Genomic DNA, 18,193 nt, shown 5'->3' on the forward strand with positions numbered 1-18,193 from the left:
GATTCAGACATAAAAATGCCCAAAACTTCCATAGCCTTTGCTGTGCCAGGCATGTTGTAAGTCCTTTACACATATTAACTCTGTGTGTGTGTGTATGTATATATACTATACATACTATATATATAATGCATACTATATATATCATATATGTATATAAGTATACATATATACTATAGATACTATACATATATACACTTTATATATATACACACACACACTTATATATGTATATACACACACATATGCATAGTTTCCGCTATAATCAATAGGGAAATTGAGGCTCAGGCAGGAGTGGCTTAGGACAGACAGCAAGAAAGTAGCAGGCCAAGGTTCAAGCCCAGACACCTGCCACCAGAGCCCAGGAGCTTCTAATCCCTGAGCTACACTGCCTTTCTGGGGTTTTTTCTTATTTTTTTTCTCCCTTTTTAACTTTTTTTTCTTATACCACCTTTCTGAGTGAATATGCAAGGCTTTGGGTCTGTTGCTCTAATGTCCAGAATTCTCCACCATGCCCCACTTTCATTTTTGCTCCTATGACAATGACTGCTCTGTAAGAGTGCGGGCATCCATTCATCATTTGCATAAATATTTTGTGGAGTGCCCACTACCTGTGAGACACTAATCTAGAGTGATAAACAAGATAGACGAAGCCACTGTCGTGTTTGCATTGGGCTTACATTCTAGAGCACCTAGAACTTTCTGTGGTGATGGAAATGTCCAGTAGTCTATGTCGTCCGCTGTAGTGGTCAGCAGACCCATGTAGCCATTGAGCACATGTGTGACTGAGGAATTTATTTTTTATCTAATTTAATTTAGCCATGTGTGGGTATTGGCTGCCACACTGGTAGTGCAATTGTAGATTGTGTGTGTATTTGTGTTGGGGGCGGGATGGGAAAAGGACAGATAATATACAAAAAGGATAATAAACAAAAAGGAATAAGGTAATTTCAGAAAATATTAAATGCCTGGAAGAAAAGGATTCAGAGCTTACAGGGGCTGGGAAGGGAGCCCTGTTATTTTAGCTCAGTTGATCCACTGGGGTTTTTTGAGTACATAGAGTTGAGATTAGAATGAGGAGAAGGGGCAGCCATATCTATGGGGAAATCCAGGGGAAGAACATTCCAGGCAGAGGAAACAGCCCAAGCAAAGACAGTAAGACATAAGCAAGCTTGGCACCTCCAAGAGTTGGGTAGGAGGCTAGAGGCTACAGAATAAAGGGGAGAGACAGGAGGTGGAGTTGGAGGGGGTTAGGGAGATAGGGAGTCAGACCATGTGGGTTCCTAGGCTGTGGTACAGAGTTAAGATTTCATCCTAATGCAATGGGTGGCCAGTGGGGGTCTTAACAACTTACGTATTATTTTCCCCGAAGGTGGGAGTGGTGGGTGAAAGGGTAGATCTCTCACCTACCGGTCCATGAGTCCTGGTTCATGAGGGTCAGCTAACAGTCTCTGTAGGCTCCCTGTTTCTTAGTCTTCTGTAGCATGACACCGTATAGGCTGGGGCAAGGGGGATCTCCCCTGCCTGCAGTGTGCATGCACTGAGGGACCCTGGAGCCCAGGGAGCCCACATCATCTGGGATGGAGGGGTGGTCAGGGAACAGCAGTGGCAGTATGGTCAGAGGTTGAGGATAAGCAGCTGATCTGTGTTCTAATCCTACCCAAGCACCTTCGCCTGTCAGATGGGAATAGTAATCATGCCTCGCTTCTTGGGCTGGGCAGAGATGCAGTGAGATGATGTGTGTAAGATGCATATCCCGGTGTGTGGCACACAATATGCACTAACTACATGTCAGCCACTGTTGTGGGAGGTGGGGGAAGTGTAAAAGCAGGAGTTTGAGGAGCTGCCTGCTGGCCCATGGGGGAAACTGCTGAGTCCTCTGTGTCACTCTAGTTCTCTCTCCCCAGGATTACTTCCCTCCAAAGGCCATTGAGATAACACGGAAGAAGCCTTCCTGGAGAACAGAGCAGGAGATCCATACCCTCTGTAACATCTTGCAGGCTCTGAGTTCCTACCGGAATTACTCAGCGCCCCTGCAGCTGCTTCTGGCCAAAGTCATTCGCTTTGAACGGTCAGTGTGAGGCACACCCCTGGGCCCCTGGGCTGGAGCTGGGCTAGGGCTGTGCTGAGCAGGAGGAGGCCAACTGAGAAGGCCATGGCCGGTGTGCCCATCTCTTTGTGGGGCGTCAGCCATGGAAAGCCATCTGTTAGTTCACCTTGCTCACTCTTGTGGTTGCAGTACAATTTATCTCATTCATTTATTGAGAGTCTACCCAAAATTAAGGAGCCACTGAACCCGGAAATATCTGGTAGGAACCTTGGGAAGGATCCGGTCCAATACTGTCGTTTTGCAGATGAGAAAATAGAGGCTCAGAAGGGGAAAATGATTCATCCCAGATCACCCAGATAATAAGTAGCAGAACCGAGGAACTTATTTTTTTATCTGGCCCAAAAAGCCAGAATGGATCACAAGTGATTATACTACATCCAGATAGGAACTAGGACAAGGCTCTTGAACTTGGATGAGAAAAAAATTATATCTGTAGTTTCATTCATCTCTAACTGAAATTTGTCTTTTTAAAAAATATATATTTACTTATTTATTTTTAGACAGAGGGGAAGAGAGGGAGAGAGAGAGGGAGAGAAACATCAGTGTTTGGTTTCCTCTCTCACGCTCCACACAGGGGAACCTGGCCCATGACCAGACATGTGCCCCAACTGGGAACTGAACATGTGACCCTTTGTTTCACAGGTCAGTGCTCAATTCACTGAGCTACATCAGCCGGGCTGAAATTCATCTTTTTAAAAAAATTTTTTAAAAATCATAGATAGTTATTAGATATTAGATATGCTGCTCTTATCTGGTGCCTTAATAAAGAGGCACACACGTATTGCTATATCAAAAATTGGGGGTTTTGTTAACTGTAATTTCTGCTGTATTTTATTTTATACATTTAAGATGTTATTCTGTGAAGCCTTCACCAAATTGCCACAGGGCCCTTGGCACAAAAGATGCCATGTAAATACCTTGTACTAGAGAAGTTTGAGGGGTGCGTATGGAAATATTGCTATTTCTAGGACATTTCCATGGCTTCTGGGGACAGCCTAGCAGAATATTTGAGGTAAGGCCCGTCTTGAAAATCCAGGATGTAAAGTCACTGTAGGTTTGTGCTCTGATATCTTCCTTCATGGACTTCACAGTCTAGGACATAATTACCATAGATCATGACCTTTATGAACCATGAGGGATCCGTTCTACAGGTAATAAGCCAGGGAGGGGGGAGGTTATTCTCCAGCTGGCTTGACCAAGGGAGTTTCCCATTGAGGTGGCATTTAAATGGGTAGATTTGACAGGTGAAAGTGTAGACAAGTTCATTCTAGGCAGAAGGAACCATTTGCTTTGTTGTAGCACAGTGAAGAAGAGTGAGTCACTGCTATCTTTAAAAAATTTTTAAAGGTTTTATTTATTTTAGAGAGAGAGGAAGGGGGGGAGAAAGAGAGGGAGAGAAACACCAATGTGTGAGAGATCCATCAATCAGTTGCCTCTTGCACACCCCCAACTGGGGGCCTGGCCTGCAACCCAGGCACATTCCCTAACCGAGAATCCAACCAGTGACCTTTTGGTTCACAGGCCAGCACTCAACGCACTGAGTCACACCAGCCAGGGCTGGAATTTAATGCTGTTTGTCCCACTGTGACTTTCTACCTTTCTGGGCCTAGTATCCTCATCAGGGAAATGAAGATAATAAAGATTTTACATAGATCAAGAGATGGTGACTGTTAAAGGCAGTTGTAGATTATTGCAGGACTGGGAGATAGCAGATTAGACAGGGTCCTTCCAGTTGCAAATGATAGAAAACATAGCCCAAGGGAATACATTAGTGGCTCATGTATCTGCAAAGTTCTGTGATAGTTCTCCAGCTTCAGACTGAGCTGGAATTGTTGCATTCACCAACCGTGAGAACAAATGTCAGAGACGTTCAGGGTTCCAAAGATGTTACTTTATTGGCCAAGTTTAACCTGCGCAGGGGCGAACTCTCCAAAGTGTATGGAGACACGGTGCCCGCAAGGGCTGCAAATGAGAGTCGCGCCAAACGCTGACAGGCTTAGGGTTTTATGGAGGCGCGCAAGCAAGCTGGATACAAAAGCAGATGTGGCGGTTAGCGGTTGGCTCAGGGGCACAATAGGGTTACTGATTATTGGTGAGTTAACTCGTGCACTGGCTCGTGCTCCTTTACTTGATTGGTCAGTTGAGCTTGTGCACAGGGGTAAAATTTCCCTCCCTAGTAACTGTCCAGATGGCTATCTGCCTGACTCACCTTGTTGCTCTTACACCACATCCTGGAACACACCCTGCTCTTCGGGTGTGTCCGGGAGCCTCTTTGCGTTAGTTAGTAAAACACCTTTTGCTTCCTTACAGCTATGTTCTGGCTAGTTCCCCTTTGCCCTCAACAGAATCGGGGCCTTAATGTCACCAGGACGCAGTGTCTCTCTCTACCTCTTGGTACTGCATAGCAAGAGTTACCTTCCCAGCCAGCCTCTCTTCTTACAGTGGCGAAATGGCCGCTCCAAACTTCCATCCTTTGAGTGTCAGTCCCTGGAAAAGAGAGAACTCCTCCCTGCCCCTCAAGTCAGAGCCCTGGGATTAGTTCTTTCTGAACCAGATTGGCTTCACTAGAATCATCTGTGGGCCGTGATGCTCTGATTTTCTGAGTCAAGAAAGGGTGTTTCCCCCAAAGCAGAATCAGGTGCAGTTGGTAGAGAAATGTCACCAGATGCTTGGCAGCAAAAACATAGATGTCTACTGGCGGAGATTCAGGTGCTAGTGCTGCCTCAAGTGTGACTCGCTGTGTGATCTTCAGCAAGTTGTGGGCTCCCCAGGGCCCCACTTTCCTTATCCTGGAAATGTAGATTGAGCCAAATGGCCCCTGAGGGTCTTTCTGGCTCCAGCTGTAGGAGTCTGCCCTTAAAGAGCAGCAGCTGTGCTCTTTTGTCCACAGTGTCTTGTTTCCTGGCTGAATATGCCTGCCTTCCCCGATCTAGTCATTGTTACCTGGGTCATCACCTCCTTTCTAAGTTGACATTGCCTTTGGTTTGTATCTGAGCAAGCCCGCAGCCAAAGGGGAGCCTGAAGCTAACTGACTCCAGACTACTGCTGTCCTCAGTCCACCTGTTCTCTGATCCCTGTCCCCAAGAGTTTGCCACAGGGTCGTGGGTCCGGTGGGTGCTCTGGAAGCTCCAAAGGGGAGAGGTTGCTGTGGGCTGGATCAGGGAGGTCTTACTGGAGGGGATAGGATCTGAGCTGCACCTTGAGCTCCTGAAAGAATTTGAATAGGTGGGTAAGAGAGGAAAGGCCATTCCGTGCAGGGGAGCAGTGTGGACAATTAATGAAACAAAGGAAGTAATACACTCGGCCCTGCAGGAGGTTGGCTCTCCTGCTGGTAGCTCAGTGAGGTGAGGTAGGGGGATGAGGAAGGCAGGTTGAGGGCAGGGCAGACAGGTTGGAGTTGAGGGAAATGGCAGCAGTCAGGAAAATATTGGGGCACTTCTACAAAGGCCACTGCTTCATCGGATCTTGGAAGAGACTTTGGGCTCCCCATTTCTGCCCCAAATCCAAACTGAGCCCAGCGTTTGAAGTCCTTGTAATTGGACCGAGCCAGATTTCTCTTCCACTACTCCTCTGACCCCTCCTTATCTCCCATGCCCCCTTCTAATGGAGTTTACGGTATTCCTGTGAACGAGTCATGCATCCAGCCTCTGCTGTGCTTTTGGACGTGATGGTCCATCTGCTTGGGACAGTCTTCTATCTCTCTGTCCACCTGGGTGACTCCAGCCACTCTCTCAGAACTTTCTCTGGCTTTTCTAAGCTGCATTAAATGTCCCTTCTCTGTGCCTCTGAATTAGCCTGTGCTTACCTCTCCTTAAGCATTTTTAAATCTTACTTGACTGTAATTTTGAGATCAAAATCTCTGTCCTTTATCACTGTGCCTGATTGACACAATTGGCATTTATTTAACTATTGAATGAGTGAAGAAAATGAATGAGTATTGAAAGAAGTGAGACTTGAGCTTGCATTTGAAATACAGAAACTTTCCTCTGAGCTTAAGAACTAACTACCAGTTTTCTCTGGACCTGGGCACTTCTACTCTAAGCATTCCCAGTTGGGTAGTGAGTTCTTGAGGATCATAAATAAGACCATTTATCTATCTCTTTCTAGACATACTCATCTGTATTTTACAAACAAGATAAACAGAAGCTCAGAAAGGGGATATGATTTGCCCACTGGTGCAGGGGCAGAACCAGGATTGGCATCTTAATGTGACTCTACAGCCAATGCTCTTAATTATTTAGCTACTTATCCATTGCTTTTAGCATTTATTCATTTATTTATTTCACAACAGTTTACTGAGCATTTACTATGTGCATCTGCTTGTGCATTTACTATGTCAATCTGCTATAAGCAGACTGATAGAGGCTCTGCTCACAGGGAGCTTCAATCTAACAGAGGTGGGCGACTAGATAAGTGTTAATGAAGAAGTGAAGTTTCATGGAGCTGGGCCTGGGCTCTTCTCTGGTCCTTTCTGGTCCCAGTCTGTGCTTTCCTGCTCCAGAGCAAAGAGTGCCACCAGTCCAGCTCTCCTCCAGCCCAGCACTGGGCTCTGCGTTGCTACCAGATCAAATTGCCATGATCTTTTCCCAGGTTTGGTCGCAAGCGTGTGATCATAAAGAAGGTGCGGAAGAGCAACAGCTTCTATTTCATCCACCTGGGCAGAGTCGCAGTGACAGACGATGAAGATGGCAGCAGTGCCTTCCTAGACCCCCATCCGATGCTTCTGTGCAAGGGCGACTGTTTTGGGGTAACGGGGGAAGGGCCTGGCTTCCTGGGGTGGGGTTGGGGTGTGAGAGGATTGCTGTTAGAACCCCTCAGCCAGAGCCAGTCCTACTTTACTCTCTGTGTAAGCCACGGCCCTGTTGTGGGTCCCAGCACCCTTAACTGTCAAATGCCAATGGAGTTGGACCAAGTGCTGTCCAAGGCCAACCTGGTTTTTTTTCCACTTTATTTACTTATTTTTTAGAGAGAGGGGAAGGGAGGGAAAGAGAAAGGGAGAGAAACATTGATGTGTGAGGAACACATTGATTGTATGCCTCCTGCATGCACCCCAACTGGGGACTGGGCCCGCAACCTGCACATGTGCCCTGACAGGGAATCAAACTAGTGATCTTTCATTTTGCAGGATGATGCCCAACCAACCGAGCCACACATTAGTCAGCCATGGCCAACCTCTCCTTTTGTGATATTTAAGGAGTATGTTCCCTATGTAACCCCTTAGAGATATAGTGACTCCTCAGGGTGGCCTCTCCAGCCTCCTGCATCTGGTCTCATCAAATGTGTTGCCTCTTTTACCACAGGCAATATATTAAGAGGGAGGAGTGGTCCCAGTGAAGAGGGGGATGAGCAGGAGCACAGGGTTGGCCCAGGACCCTGCAGTCTGGGAAAGAGATTTCCAGGGAAGTTGGGGGGTGATAAAAGCGGGAAACTGGTGTGCAAGGCTGCAAGCAGGCAGCCAGAAGTAGCCTCTCACTTGCCTTTGCCCCTGTCTACCCAACAGGAAATGGGTCTCCTGAGTTCTTCAGTAAGGAGGGCCACTGTGGTCTGTATGGAAGAAACAGAGCTCTTGGTTGTTGACAAAGAGGATTTCATTGCTAATAACCTGGACCAGGAAGTTAAAAAGGATGCTCAGTCTCGGTTTGAATTTTTTAGGTAATTCCATCATCAGCCAGCATCTTCCCCCTGGGTGTTTATTAGGTGCCAAAATTTGTCCCAGGCCTGGTGGGAAAATCTGGCTGCTTTTCTCCTTGCCCAAAATGTTCTTCAGTACCAACCTCCCCCCCCAACTTCTCTATCAGACTCCTACTATACCTCCAGGTCTCAGCTCAAATATCCCTTCCTTGTGGGACAGCAGTACTAGAATGGCTAACATGTACTGAGTGCTTGCTGGGCCAGGCGGGGAGCTAAGACCTTAGTACTACCTGCCTTATTTAATTTCACATTCAGTCCTGTGAGGATGTTTCTCTCATTCTCCCTATTTTACAGGCGAGGGAAGTAAGGCTCAGGATGGGGATGTCCCAGAATGTCAGATTCAGAGGTCTCCAGGCTTGATCACCCCACTTCACTAACTAACCCCACCTACCCTCACGCCAGAATAGAGAGGGTGCGTCCTCAAAGCTTTTATCAGACTGTATTTCTGTAAAACTCCATCCAAACTAATTCTTTTTTTTTTAAGATTTTATTCATTTATCTTTAGAGGGGAAGGGAAGGGGAGAGGGAGAGAATCATCAATGTATGGTTGCTTCTCCTTTATCCCCTGCTGGGAACTAGCCTGCAACCCAGGCATGTGCCCTGACTGGGAATTGAACCGTGATCCTTTGGTCCGCAGACCCATGTTCAATCCACTGAGTTAAAACAGCCAGTGCACTAATTCTTGATTACATAGTACTTTCTTTACAGTGTGTTTGCCCCATCGGACAGTAAGCAGTGTGGTGGGTGACAAGGCCTTGTCTGCCCTTTTTGCCACTGGAACCCGTGTTGTCAGAGTGCCAGGCACATGCAGGTAGCCACATAGTTACCTTCAGTTACCTGCCCTTAGGGAAAGAGTGGAAGTCAATGAAGTATACGCACTGGCACTGAAAATACAGGTTGTAGGTTGCAGGCTATAGAGAATCATGGCAGGCAGAGTCCCTGTGGACTAGAGCTGAGAGAGAGCTTCAAAAAGGAGCTGGAGCCTGACAAGGGGGAAGTGAGCCCAAGGGTGGAGCAGTTCATTTGCTCATTCAGTGGAAAAATAGGGCTGGGTTCCTTCAGTCTCAGCTCTTAGGCTTATCGCCATGTGACCCTAGATAGGTCACTTCACTTCCCCAGCATGAGTCTCCTGCTCTGTGAAATAGAGATAATGATTCCTCTCCCCCAAGGTCACTGTAGGGATCAAATGAGAGGCTCATGGGGAATGGGTGGCCCTGTGCTTGGCACATAATAGGTGCTCCTTCTACAGTGGCCCTGCTTTCCTTCAGTGTCTCCAAATCCTTCTCCTCATCTAGACATGGCACCAACCCTGTTATCCTTTGGTGCTCTGGATGGAACTCAGTGCCCCCACTGAGGCCTGAGTCACTAAGTTCTGAGCTTAGAAAATCTAAGACAATTAATTGGTAGTAGCCCCTTGGGGACACACATGAGGGAAGACAAACACGTGTATATGGTGTATGAGGTCAGGTGAAGGGGTGGTCACTGTGGTGGGCCTTCAACCACAGAACAATCTGGCAAAAAGAGGTGACTCCAGACACTTCCCCAGGGCCGAGTATTTGAAGCTCATAGGCTGTAGGAGATGAGTAGGAATGAGCTTCCCAAACCAAAGTAGGGCCAGGACTTCTGGGTTTTGGGCGCAGAATAGCTGGTGAGCTGAAGTGAGGTCCTCTCAGAGTGTTCCTTAGAATGGGACTAGGTTAGTGGGCCACAAGGGTGTGGGTAGTGGAGCTGGGGAAAGTCTCCTGGAGGGAGAACAGCAGTGAGAGCATCACAGTTGGTGGATTACACAGGTGTGTTTGAGAAGCAGCAGAGGGCAGTGGCGAGAGGCGAGAGGCGAGGGCCTCGAGAAGAGGGCAGAGGGAGCCGAGGCAATATGTGGTAGGAGACTGGCCACAGGCTAGGCAGTTGGCGGGTGTGTGAAATATTCCAACCATAGAACATGCTCCCTTTCTGGAAATTGCTAAGAGCTGTGCACCTTCTGTGATAGACGGCGATGCATTGTAACAGGCTTTTCCCTTCAGGAAGATGGATCTGTTACTGTCGTTGTCTGATGAGAAGCTCTGGAAGCTGGTAACCCTGGGGAAAGTGGAGAAGTACTCCTATGGGCAGCTGATCTCAGAAGACATTGTCAAGTCGTCCTCCATCATGTTCGTCTGCAAGGTAAGAAGTCCAGGCTGGCATTAGCTGGGGAGAGCATGCCTGATATAACGTCGTGTGGCCAGATAGGTGGCGTTTACAGCACCTGCAACTGGCAATCGCTGCCTCATTGAGAATTTAATTTATATATTTTTTGATTAGTAGTAAGATTAATCATGTTTGTTCACTATCTAAATTTTGTCTTTTGCGAATTGCTTGATGTCTTTGCCAGCTTCTCAGTTGGCTGATAAATGGAAAGAAAATCTAACATACTGAGTGCTTACTGTGTACCAGGCTGCATGCTTCACACGCTTTATTTCATTTCAGCCTCAAAGCAGCAAAAGGAGGCTGGAATTGTTATTATTCTCATTTCACAGAGGAGAAAACCTGATGCATAGGAAGGTTAAATGATTTGTCCAAGGTCACACAGAGGCAGGGTTCCACCCAGGCCTGACTCCAAAGCCCTCCTCCTCTGAAGCTGGGATTTGGAATTTGAGTTGACTTCCTATCAATTGTTGATCCTGCTCAGACCCTAAGTAGTTAATCATTATTATCATTTTAAGAGTCGCCAGTTTTTGAGGTTCTTTGGCTTGTGCCAGGGGTTCTACTAGCATCATTAAGTTTTGTGTGTGTGTTTTGGAATAGGTAATATGTTCACATGGTTCAAAATTCAAAAGGTTCAAAAGAGTGGTAAGAATCCCTTCCATCTTTTTCCCCTTCTGCCACCCAGTATTCTTCCCTAGAGGCAAGATTGATGAACAGTGAAGTTCTGATATACATAGTGATAAAGCTAAAAGAGGTTCCAATTTAATGAATGTAATTTATATGAGAGTGAGAAATAGTTTACCAGTAAGTTAGAAATCAGATTTAATAATATTGAATTTATTGGGAAAACAGTGGATTGGGATACAAATTCATTTGTCAAATCATGGTTGAAATTGTGACTGTAAATTGGCCATGGATATAAGAGTTCAGCCAAAGTCAACAGAAGCATTCTATGAGAATCATTGGCTATGTGGAATTTCCAATAAAAGTATGGTATGTTTTATTATTTATAAGTTGAATATAACACACTCTTTATAAGAGTAAAGTTTATAGATTTGTGTACATTTCCCTAGAGAGCCAATTGTTAAACCTAACAGTACCACCGGGGATGTGATTTGTGTTATTATTCTGGGTTCAGTCCTAAAGAACAGAGTCAACTATAGCTAACCTGTGCAGAAAGGGATTTATTGACTAACAGACTTATTCAATGGCTGAAAGGTTTACTGGGGGTTGGGGAAGGCCTGAAGAAACAGACCTGGACTGAAGATGACCCCCAGACAAGTCCAGATCAGAGTCCGGATCGGGAGTGCCACTGGTGCTGCTGCTCCTGCCACGTTCAGGAAGCCACTTCTCCAGCCACCACCTCCACGGACAAAGCGGATGCCTGGAAGTTCCCAAACCAAGCCTACCCGAGTGCATCGGACTGGTAGAACCCAAATCACGTCCAGAGCCTTAGCCGTGGGGGTGCTTAGGAAATGTTAGTGTTTGGCTTCCAGCCTCAACACACAAAAGGGGATTGGATGCACAGGATCTGACCCAGTCAAGGGTGGAGATGAAGATGAGGTCCTTGCCAGCTGAGAGGAATAGTGGGAAGCCAGCTTGTAGTAGGGATGTGCCTGAGGTTTATACAAGTTTGGAGAATCCTGATGGTCATGTGAGAAGGGAGGGAGAGAGCCTAGAAGAAGAGGTGGAGTCCTGAAGGTCAACCTGAATAATTTGCACTTCCTTCTTTTCCCTGATATCTGCGTTGTCATTCTTTTTTTAAAAAATATTTTATTCATTTATCTTTAGAGGGGAAGGGAAGGAGAGAGGGAGGGAAATACCAATGTATGGTTGCCTCTCATGTGCACTCTGCTGGGAACTGGCTGCAACCCAGGCATGTGCCCTGACTGGGAAGCGAACCGTGATCGTCTGGTTCACAGGCCCGCGCTCAATCCACTGAGCTACACCAGCCAGGGCTGCTTTGTCATTCTTTTAAAAAAAATTTTAAAATGTATTTTATTGATTATGCCATTGCAGTTGTCCTATTCCCCCTTCAGAAAAAATTCTGATTTCTGCCTTTTTTTTGTATAGTTAGAAGATCAGGAAACATCAGGTGTGGCCCCTTCTAGCTGGAGTTGAAGAGCACGTGTCCTCTGTAAAGGAACTGTATTTGGGTTTTTTTTTTCATTTTTATTTCCTGTCTAGCCAGCTCCTGGGGTCTTCCTCCGCTAAGAAGACTGGATGTCTTAACTCCTGTAGTTGACTCGTATTACCACTAGAGGGCAAAATCAGCAGCTGGTGGCTGGAAGTCGAGACCCGAAGAAAAGTAGAACCTGATTTTCTGCTGGCATCACAAACAAAATTAATGCCCATAATCAACTCATTTTGAACAGTTTATCATTTGGGGACACGTGGTGAAATTTTTTCTCCACAGATACAGATGTGGTTAAATACCCATGAGAGGCTTTCTAAGAAGAAGCTGTTGGGAGTGTTTTTTTCTAGCATCTGCAGTTCCTGGTTGATAAATGTTTGCTGAATGAATGTTGAATAAAGCTCCAGGCACAATGCCTGGCATATAATAAGGGCTTATTAAATGTTTTTATCCTTTCTTCTCCTCTTCAATGGTAATGTGCCCTGAACCTTAACCCTTCATAATGTATCCCCTCAGAGTTTCTACTAAAAAATAAGATTTTATAAAAACATGATTTTTAAAATGACTTTTTTCTTGCCTATGAGATTAGAGAAGATTAAAAGGATTGTGCAAACCCAGTTGTCATCATAACACAAAGATGTATTACAAGGGGCTCGGTTATGCACTGTCAGAGTGGGTCAAAACTGATCTAACATTTTGGGAGGGCAGTTCGGCAATGTGTATCAAAAACATGCAAATCCCTGACTGGTGTGGCTCAGTGGGCTGGGCATCATCCTGCAAACCGAAAGGTCACTGGTTCAATTCCCAGTCAGGTTATGTGCCTGGGTTGCAGGCCAGGTCCCCGTTGGGGCATGCAATGGGCAACTGATGATGTTTCTCTCACACGTCAATGCTTTTCTCCCTTTCTTTCTCCCTCCCTTCTCCTCGATCTAAAAATAAATAAATAAAATCTTTAAAAATGAAACATTCATACCTTTAGGAGTTAATCCCAAGCAGATAATTGAACATGGATATTCTATTAAGTGAACTACATTCTGCTGTAATTATAAACAATCCTCAAATCTCAGTGGATTAACTAACAAAGATTTATTTCTTCAGCCTACTACTTGATCATAGCAGGCCAGCTGGTCTCACTCCTTATGGTCACTCAGGGACCCATGCTCCCATGATCAGTAGGGCGGGGGAAGGGAATGTTGAGAATGGAGCCCTGGCTTTTAAGGTTTCCACCTAGAGTATCACACATCACTGTGCTAACAGAAATTGGCCAAAGCAAGTAAGAAGGCCATACCTAATTCAAAAATATTTTCTTGAGGTATAACATATACAATAAATGACTCTAAATTTTACAGCTTGGTGCATTTTTCTATATGTGCTCGTCAGTGTAAGCATCACCCAAATCAAGACAGAGTGCACCTTAGCACCTCAGAAGGCTCCCTGGTGCCCTTTCCCAGACACATTCCCCCAACCACTCTTCTGACTTCCGTCACCGCAGAGTACTTTTACATGCTCTTGAACTTCATATAAATGGAATCCTATGATATGTGCTCTTGTGTCTCATTTCTTTTGCTCATCTGAATATCTGTTGTTTTCAATTTTTTCCAAATCCTGACATACATGGAATAATATGCAATCATTAGAAGCAATAATGTAGAACCATATTGCTTGGTGTGAAGAGATGTCCTTGATATGTTGAGTTTTAAAAAAGGATATAAAAGTCTGTTTATATAAATGGGCTCATTCATGAAAAAATTGTGTATGCTTATAGAGAAAAGTTTGAAATAATATGCACCAAAATGTTATTATTTGTTGTTTCTGGGTGTTAAGATTGAGATAGTTTTAACTCTGTTTGGTTTAAATATTTTTTAACTTTTAATTTAGGATAATTTTAGATTTATAGAACCTTAATCTGGATTCATCGATTGTTAACATCTGTGGCATTTGCTTTAATATAGATATGTTTTTCCCCCTGCCTGAATCATTTGACAGTTAAGTGTCATTCATCATACTTATTTACCCCATACACTTACATGAGTACTTTCTCTAAAATCTGAAATTAACCATAGAATGATTATCAAAATCTTGGAATTTAACATTTGTGTATAATCTATAGTCCTTGCCAGTGTGGTTCAGTTAGTTGCAGCATCATCCCATACACCAAAAGACTGGGGGTTCAATTCCCAATCAGGGCACATACCTAGGTTGCAGGTTCAATCCCTGGTCAAGGTGCATATAGGAGACAACCAGTCAATGTTTCTCTCTCACTTTCTTTCTTTTCCTTCCTCTCTCTCTAAAATCAGTAAACATATTTTTTAAATTAAAAAATGTATAATATATAGTCCATAATCAGTTTCATCAAGTGTCCCAATAACATCCTCAATATTTCCAGCGTCAGCATTGTATTTGGTTCTCATGCCTCTTTAGCTATTTGAATTTCTATAAGTATATAACATTTTAATTTTTTTATAAAAAAGACCTGGAACTACTCGTACTGAGCTAGTAAAACACAATTGAATGAGTCACAATACAGGGAACCTATTTTCAAAGCGTGGCCTTCTTGGAGCCCTCGAGATTAAACCTTTGGTTTGCATCCCTTGATGTGTCCAGGGCAGCTGTGAAGTCCTGCGGCTACTAGACCTTGAGGCCTCGCCTTCCTACTACAAGTGGATCTGGCAGCATCTGGAGTTGATAGATGACAGAGCTCTGAAGACCAACCTCAAAGGTAAGCCGCTGTGGGGTACCTGGTCCCATCCTGTGCCGAGTCCCCAGCCCGTGGAGTCTCAGAAATCTAGAGCTAAGAGGTCCTGGCGGGATGTCCGGTTGGACCCCTTCTTCTACAAGCTGTGGAAACCTGGTCCACACAACCTGGCCAGGTTAGGCTCCAGCCCACCTCTGCCACTCCTTTGCAGCCTTTCCTTTTTGTTTCAGGTTCCTCTAGGTAGAGGGCAGGGGCAAAAGAGAGCTTGGAGCTAGACAGAGCCTGGTTTGCATCCCACTGATCAACTGGGTGACTTTATTGGGTACTTAAGTGTCTGGGTCAGGTTTAGAGCGTAGGCCCAGGAGCCAAACTGTGTCTGAATCCAGGGTCTGTCTCTCACCAGCTGTGTGTAATTCTAAACAAGTCACTCTCTGTCCCTGTGTATCCATGCCCTCAGTCTGTAAAATGTGAATTGTGGTCCCTACTTCATAGACTAGTTATGAAATTAAGCAGATGACTATATAAAGCTCTCAGAACACTACCTGGATACATAAGAGTGTGTAGTTATTCATCTGTGAGTCTGTCCCAATTTCCCATGTTAGTTAAGTTTGTTCGTTAGATTCCACATATGAGTGAAATCGTATGGTACTTGTCTTTCTCTGACTGGCTTATTTCACTTAGTATAGATGGAGGGAGCAGGATGACTGCTAAGCGGGGCTAGTTAGGGGGCAGAGGGATTAAGCAAAAAGGAAAAAGGACTCATGGACATGGAGAACAGTGTGGTGACTATGGGGCAGGGGGAGGAGGTATAAGGGGGCCAAATGGTAATGGAAAAAATACAATAAAGATTAAATAAATAACATAATTTTCATCATGTTTCTCTGCTTGGGGTTCATTTAATTTCTTGGATTTGGGGGTGTACATTATTTTATCATATTTGTAAATTTTGGCCATTAATTTTTCCTGTTTTTCCCACTCTCTCCTACACTTTGGGGACTCCAACTACATGTATATTGAGTTGCTTGAAGTTGTTTCACGGATGGTCTGTTAATGTTTCTCTCTCTCTTTTTTTGTCTTTTTTCTCTCTGTCATTTTATATAGTTTTTATTTCTACGTGTTCAAGTTTACAAGTGTCTGCATTGTCCAAGCTGCTATTCATCCAATCCACTGTGTTTTTCATTTCAGACCTTGTTGTTTTCATATTTAGAAGCTTGTTTGGGTATTTAAAAAAATAACTGCCATATCTTTGCTTCATGTGCACAAAATGTCCCCTTTGTGTATATGATAATAGCTATTAATAAGTGATAATGTTTTAATGTCCTTTTATTTTAATTCTGTCATTTTGGAGCCAGTTTCAATTCATTGTTTTTTTCTCCTTGTATGGTTCATACTTCCCTACTTCTTTGCATGGTTTGTAATTTTTCATAGGATGCTAGAAACTGAATTTTGGGTGCTACATATTTTTTATCCCTATAAATATTCATGAGCTTTGTTCTGGGATATAGTTAAGTTTCTTGGGAATATTTTTAGCTTTTGGAGACTAGCTTTGAAGCTTTGTTAGGTGGGATCAGAGCAATGTTCAATCCAGAGCTAATTTTGCCCCATTCATAATGAAAAACCATTTTGAATATTTCATGGTGCCCCATGACTCATGAGGTTTTCTATTCTAGCTGTTGGGAATAGGAACTGCTTCTGGTCTTTTGTGAGCTCTGATGATTTACTCTCTAATTATTTTGGATGATTCTTTACCAGTCTTGGGTACTAATGTAACAAATTATTCCAAAACCTAAAACAACAAACACTTATTATCTCTCAGTTTCTGTGGGTCAGAAATTTGAGCATGGCGACTTCTGCCAAGATGGAGGCATAGGTGGAAACACTGTGCCTTCTCCCACAACCAAGTTTGAACACAACAAAGGTCTGGAGAACTAGGACACACCCAAAGACCAGAAAACGGAATTATACGGAAGTCCGAAAACTACGAACCGTTCAACAGGGACGGTAAGAGAGGCGGAGCCAGCAGCGGAGCTGGGTCGGGCAGGACAGATCCCCCGACCTAGGCGTGCAAGTAGCCTGGACCCAGTTGGGGTGTGGGGCAGACTGACGCGGTCGCACATTCTCGCACAGTGAGATGGACCACACAGGCCCCAGGGGGCGAACCCAGTGGTGGAGGGCTGACGGTGGTGGCACACTCGCGTGCAGTGGAACGAAATTCGTGGGCCTGGTGACAGTGGTGGCTGCAGTGACGGTGGGCGCCACGGCAACAGGCGGCAGAGGGAAGCCATTGTCCCTCTTTGACCCCGCCCCCACATACAGGGTCACAACCCAACGACTGAGTTGCCCTGCTCTAGTGAACACCTAGGGCTCCGATCCTGCTATGGAACAGGCACGAACAGCCCAAAAGATGGCGCAAGAAGAAATCAAAGTCCCAGAGCCAATAACTCTAAGCAACCGACAAATTGCCAGCCTCTCAGAAGCACAATTCAAGACACTATTTATCAGGATCCTCACAGAACTGGTAGAGTACAGTCACAAATTAGAGGAACATAGTCACAAATTAGAGGAACATATGAAGGCTAAACTAACTGAAATGAAGGGAGATGCACAGGAAACCAATAGTGATGGAAAGGAAACTGGGACTCAAATCAATGGAATGGACCAGAAGGAAGAACAAAACATCCCACCAGAAAGGAATGAAGAAATGAGAATTCAAAAAAATGAGGAGAGGCTTAGGAACCTTCAGGACATCTTTAAACCTTCCAACATCCGGATTATAGGGGTACCAGAAGGGGGAAGAAACAGCCACGAATGGAAAACGTATTTGAACAAATAATAAAGGAGAACTTCCCCAGTCTGGCAAAGGAAATAGACTTCCAGGAAATCCAGGAAGCTCAGAGAGTGCCAAAGAAGTTGGACCCAAGAAGGAACACACCAAGGCACATCATAATTACATTAGCCAAGACCAAAATGAAGGAGAGAATCCTAGAAGCATCAAGGGATAAGGGGACAGTCACCTACAAAGGAGTACCCATCAGACTGTCAGCAGATTTCTCAAAAGAGACCTTACAGGCAAGAAGGGGCTGGAAAGAAGTATTCCAAGTCATGAAATCCAAAGACCTACAGCCAAGATTGCTTTATCCAGCAAAACTTTCATTTAGAATGGAAGGACAGATAAAGTGTTTCTCAGATAAGGTCAAGTTCAAGGCGTTCATCATCACCAAGCCCTTATTATATGAAACGTTAAAGGGACTTATATAAGAAAAAGAAGATGAAAAATATTAACAGTGAAAGGACAGCAAACACACAGTTATTAACAACCACACCTAAAACAAAAGCGAACCAAGAGGACAGCTAGATCAGGAGTGGAACCATAGAAATGAAGAAC

General features: G+C 44.7%; 1 protein-coding gene across 1 annotated transcript in view; it reads left to right on the plus strand.

Annotated features, from left to right (window-relative positions):
* Positions 1–18,193, plus strand: part of CNBD2 (cyclic nucleotide binding domain containing 2) — a 48,678-nt gene that overhangs the window by 8,779 nt on the left and 21,706 nt on the right. Inside the window, exons 4-8 of the mRNA XM_037044756.1 lie at positions 1,905–2,068; positions 6,698–6,854; positions 7,608–7,759; positions 9,820–9,958; positions 14,718–14,832. Coding sequence (XP_036900651.1) covers positions 1,905–2,068; positions 6,698–6,854; positions 7,608–7,759; positions 9,820–9,958; positions 14,718–14,832 — 727 coding nt within the window. The remainder of the gene's footprint in view (positions 1–1,904; positions 2,069–6,697; positions 6,855–7,607; positions 7,760–9,819; positions 9,959–14,717; positions 14,833–18,193) is intronic.

The sequence above is a fragment of the Sturnira hondurensis genome, unplaced genomic scaffold (assembly GCF_014824575.4).
Source record: "Sturnira hondurensis isolate 20B ecotype Veracruz unplaced genomic scaffold, ASM1482457v3 Scaffold0004136, whole genome shotgun sequence".
Lineage (NCBI taxonomy): Eukaryota > Metazoa > Chordata > Mammalia > Chiroptera > Phyllostomidae > Sturnira > Sturnira hondurensis.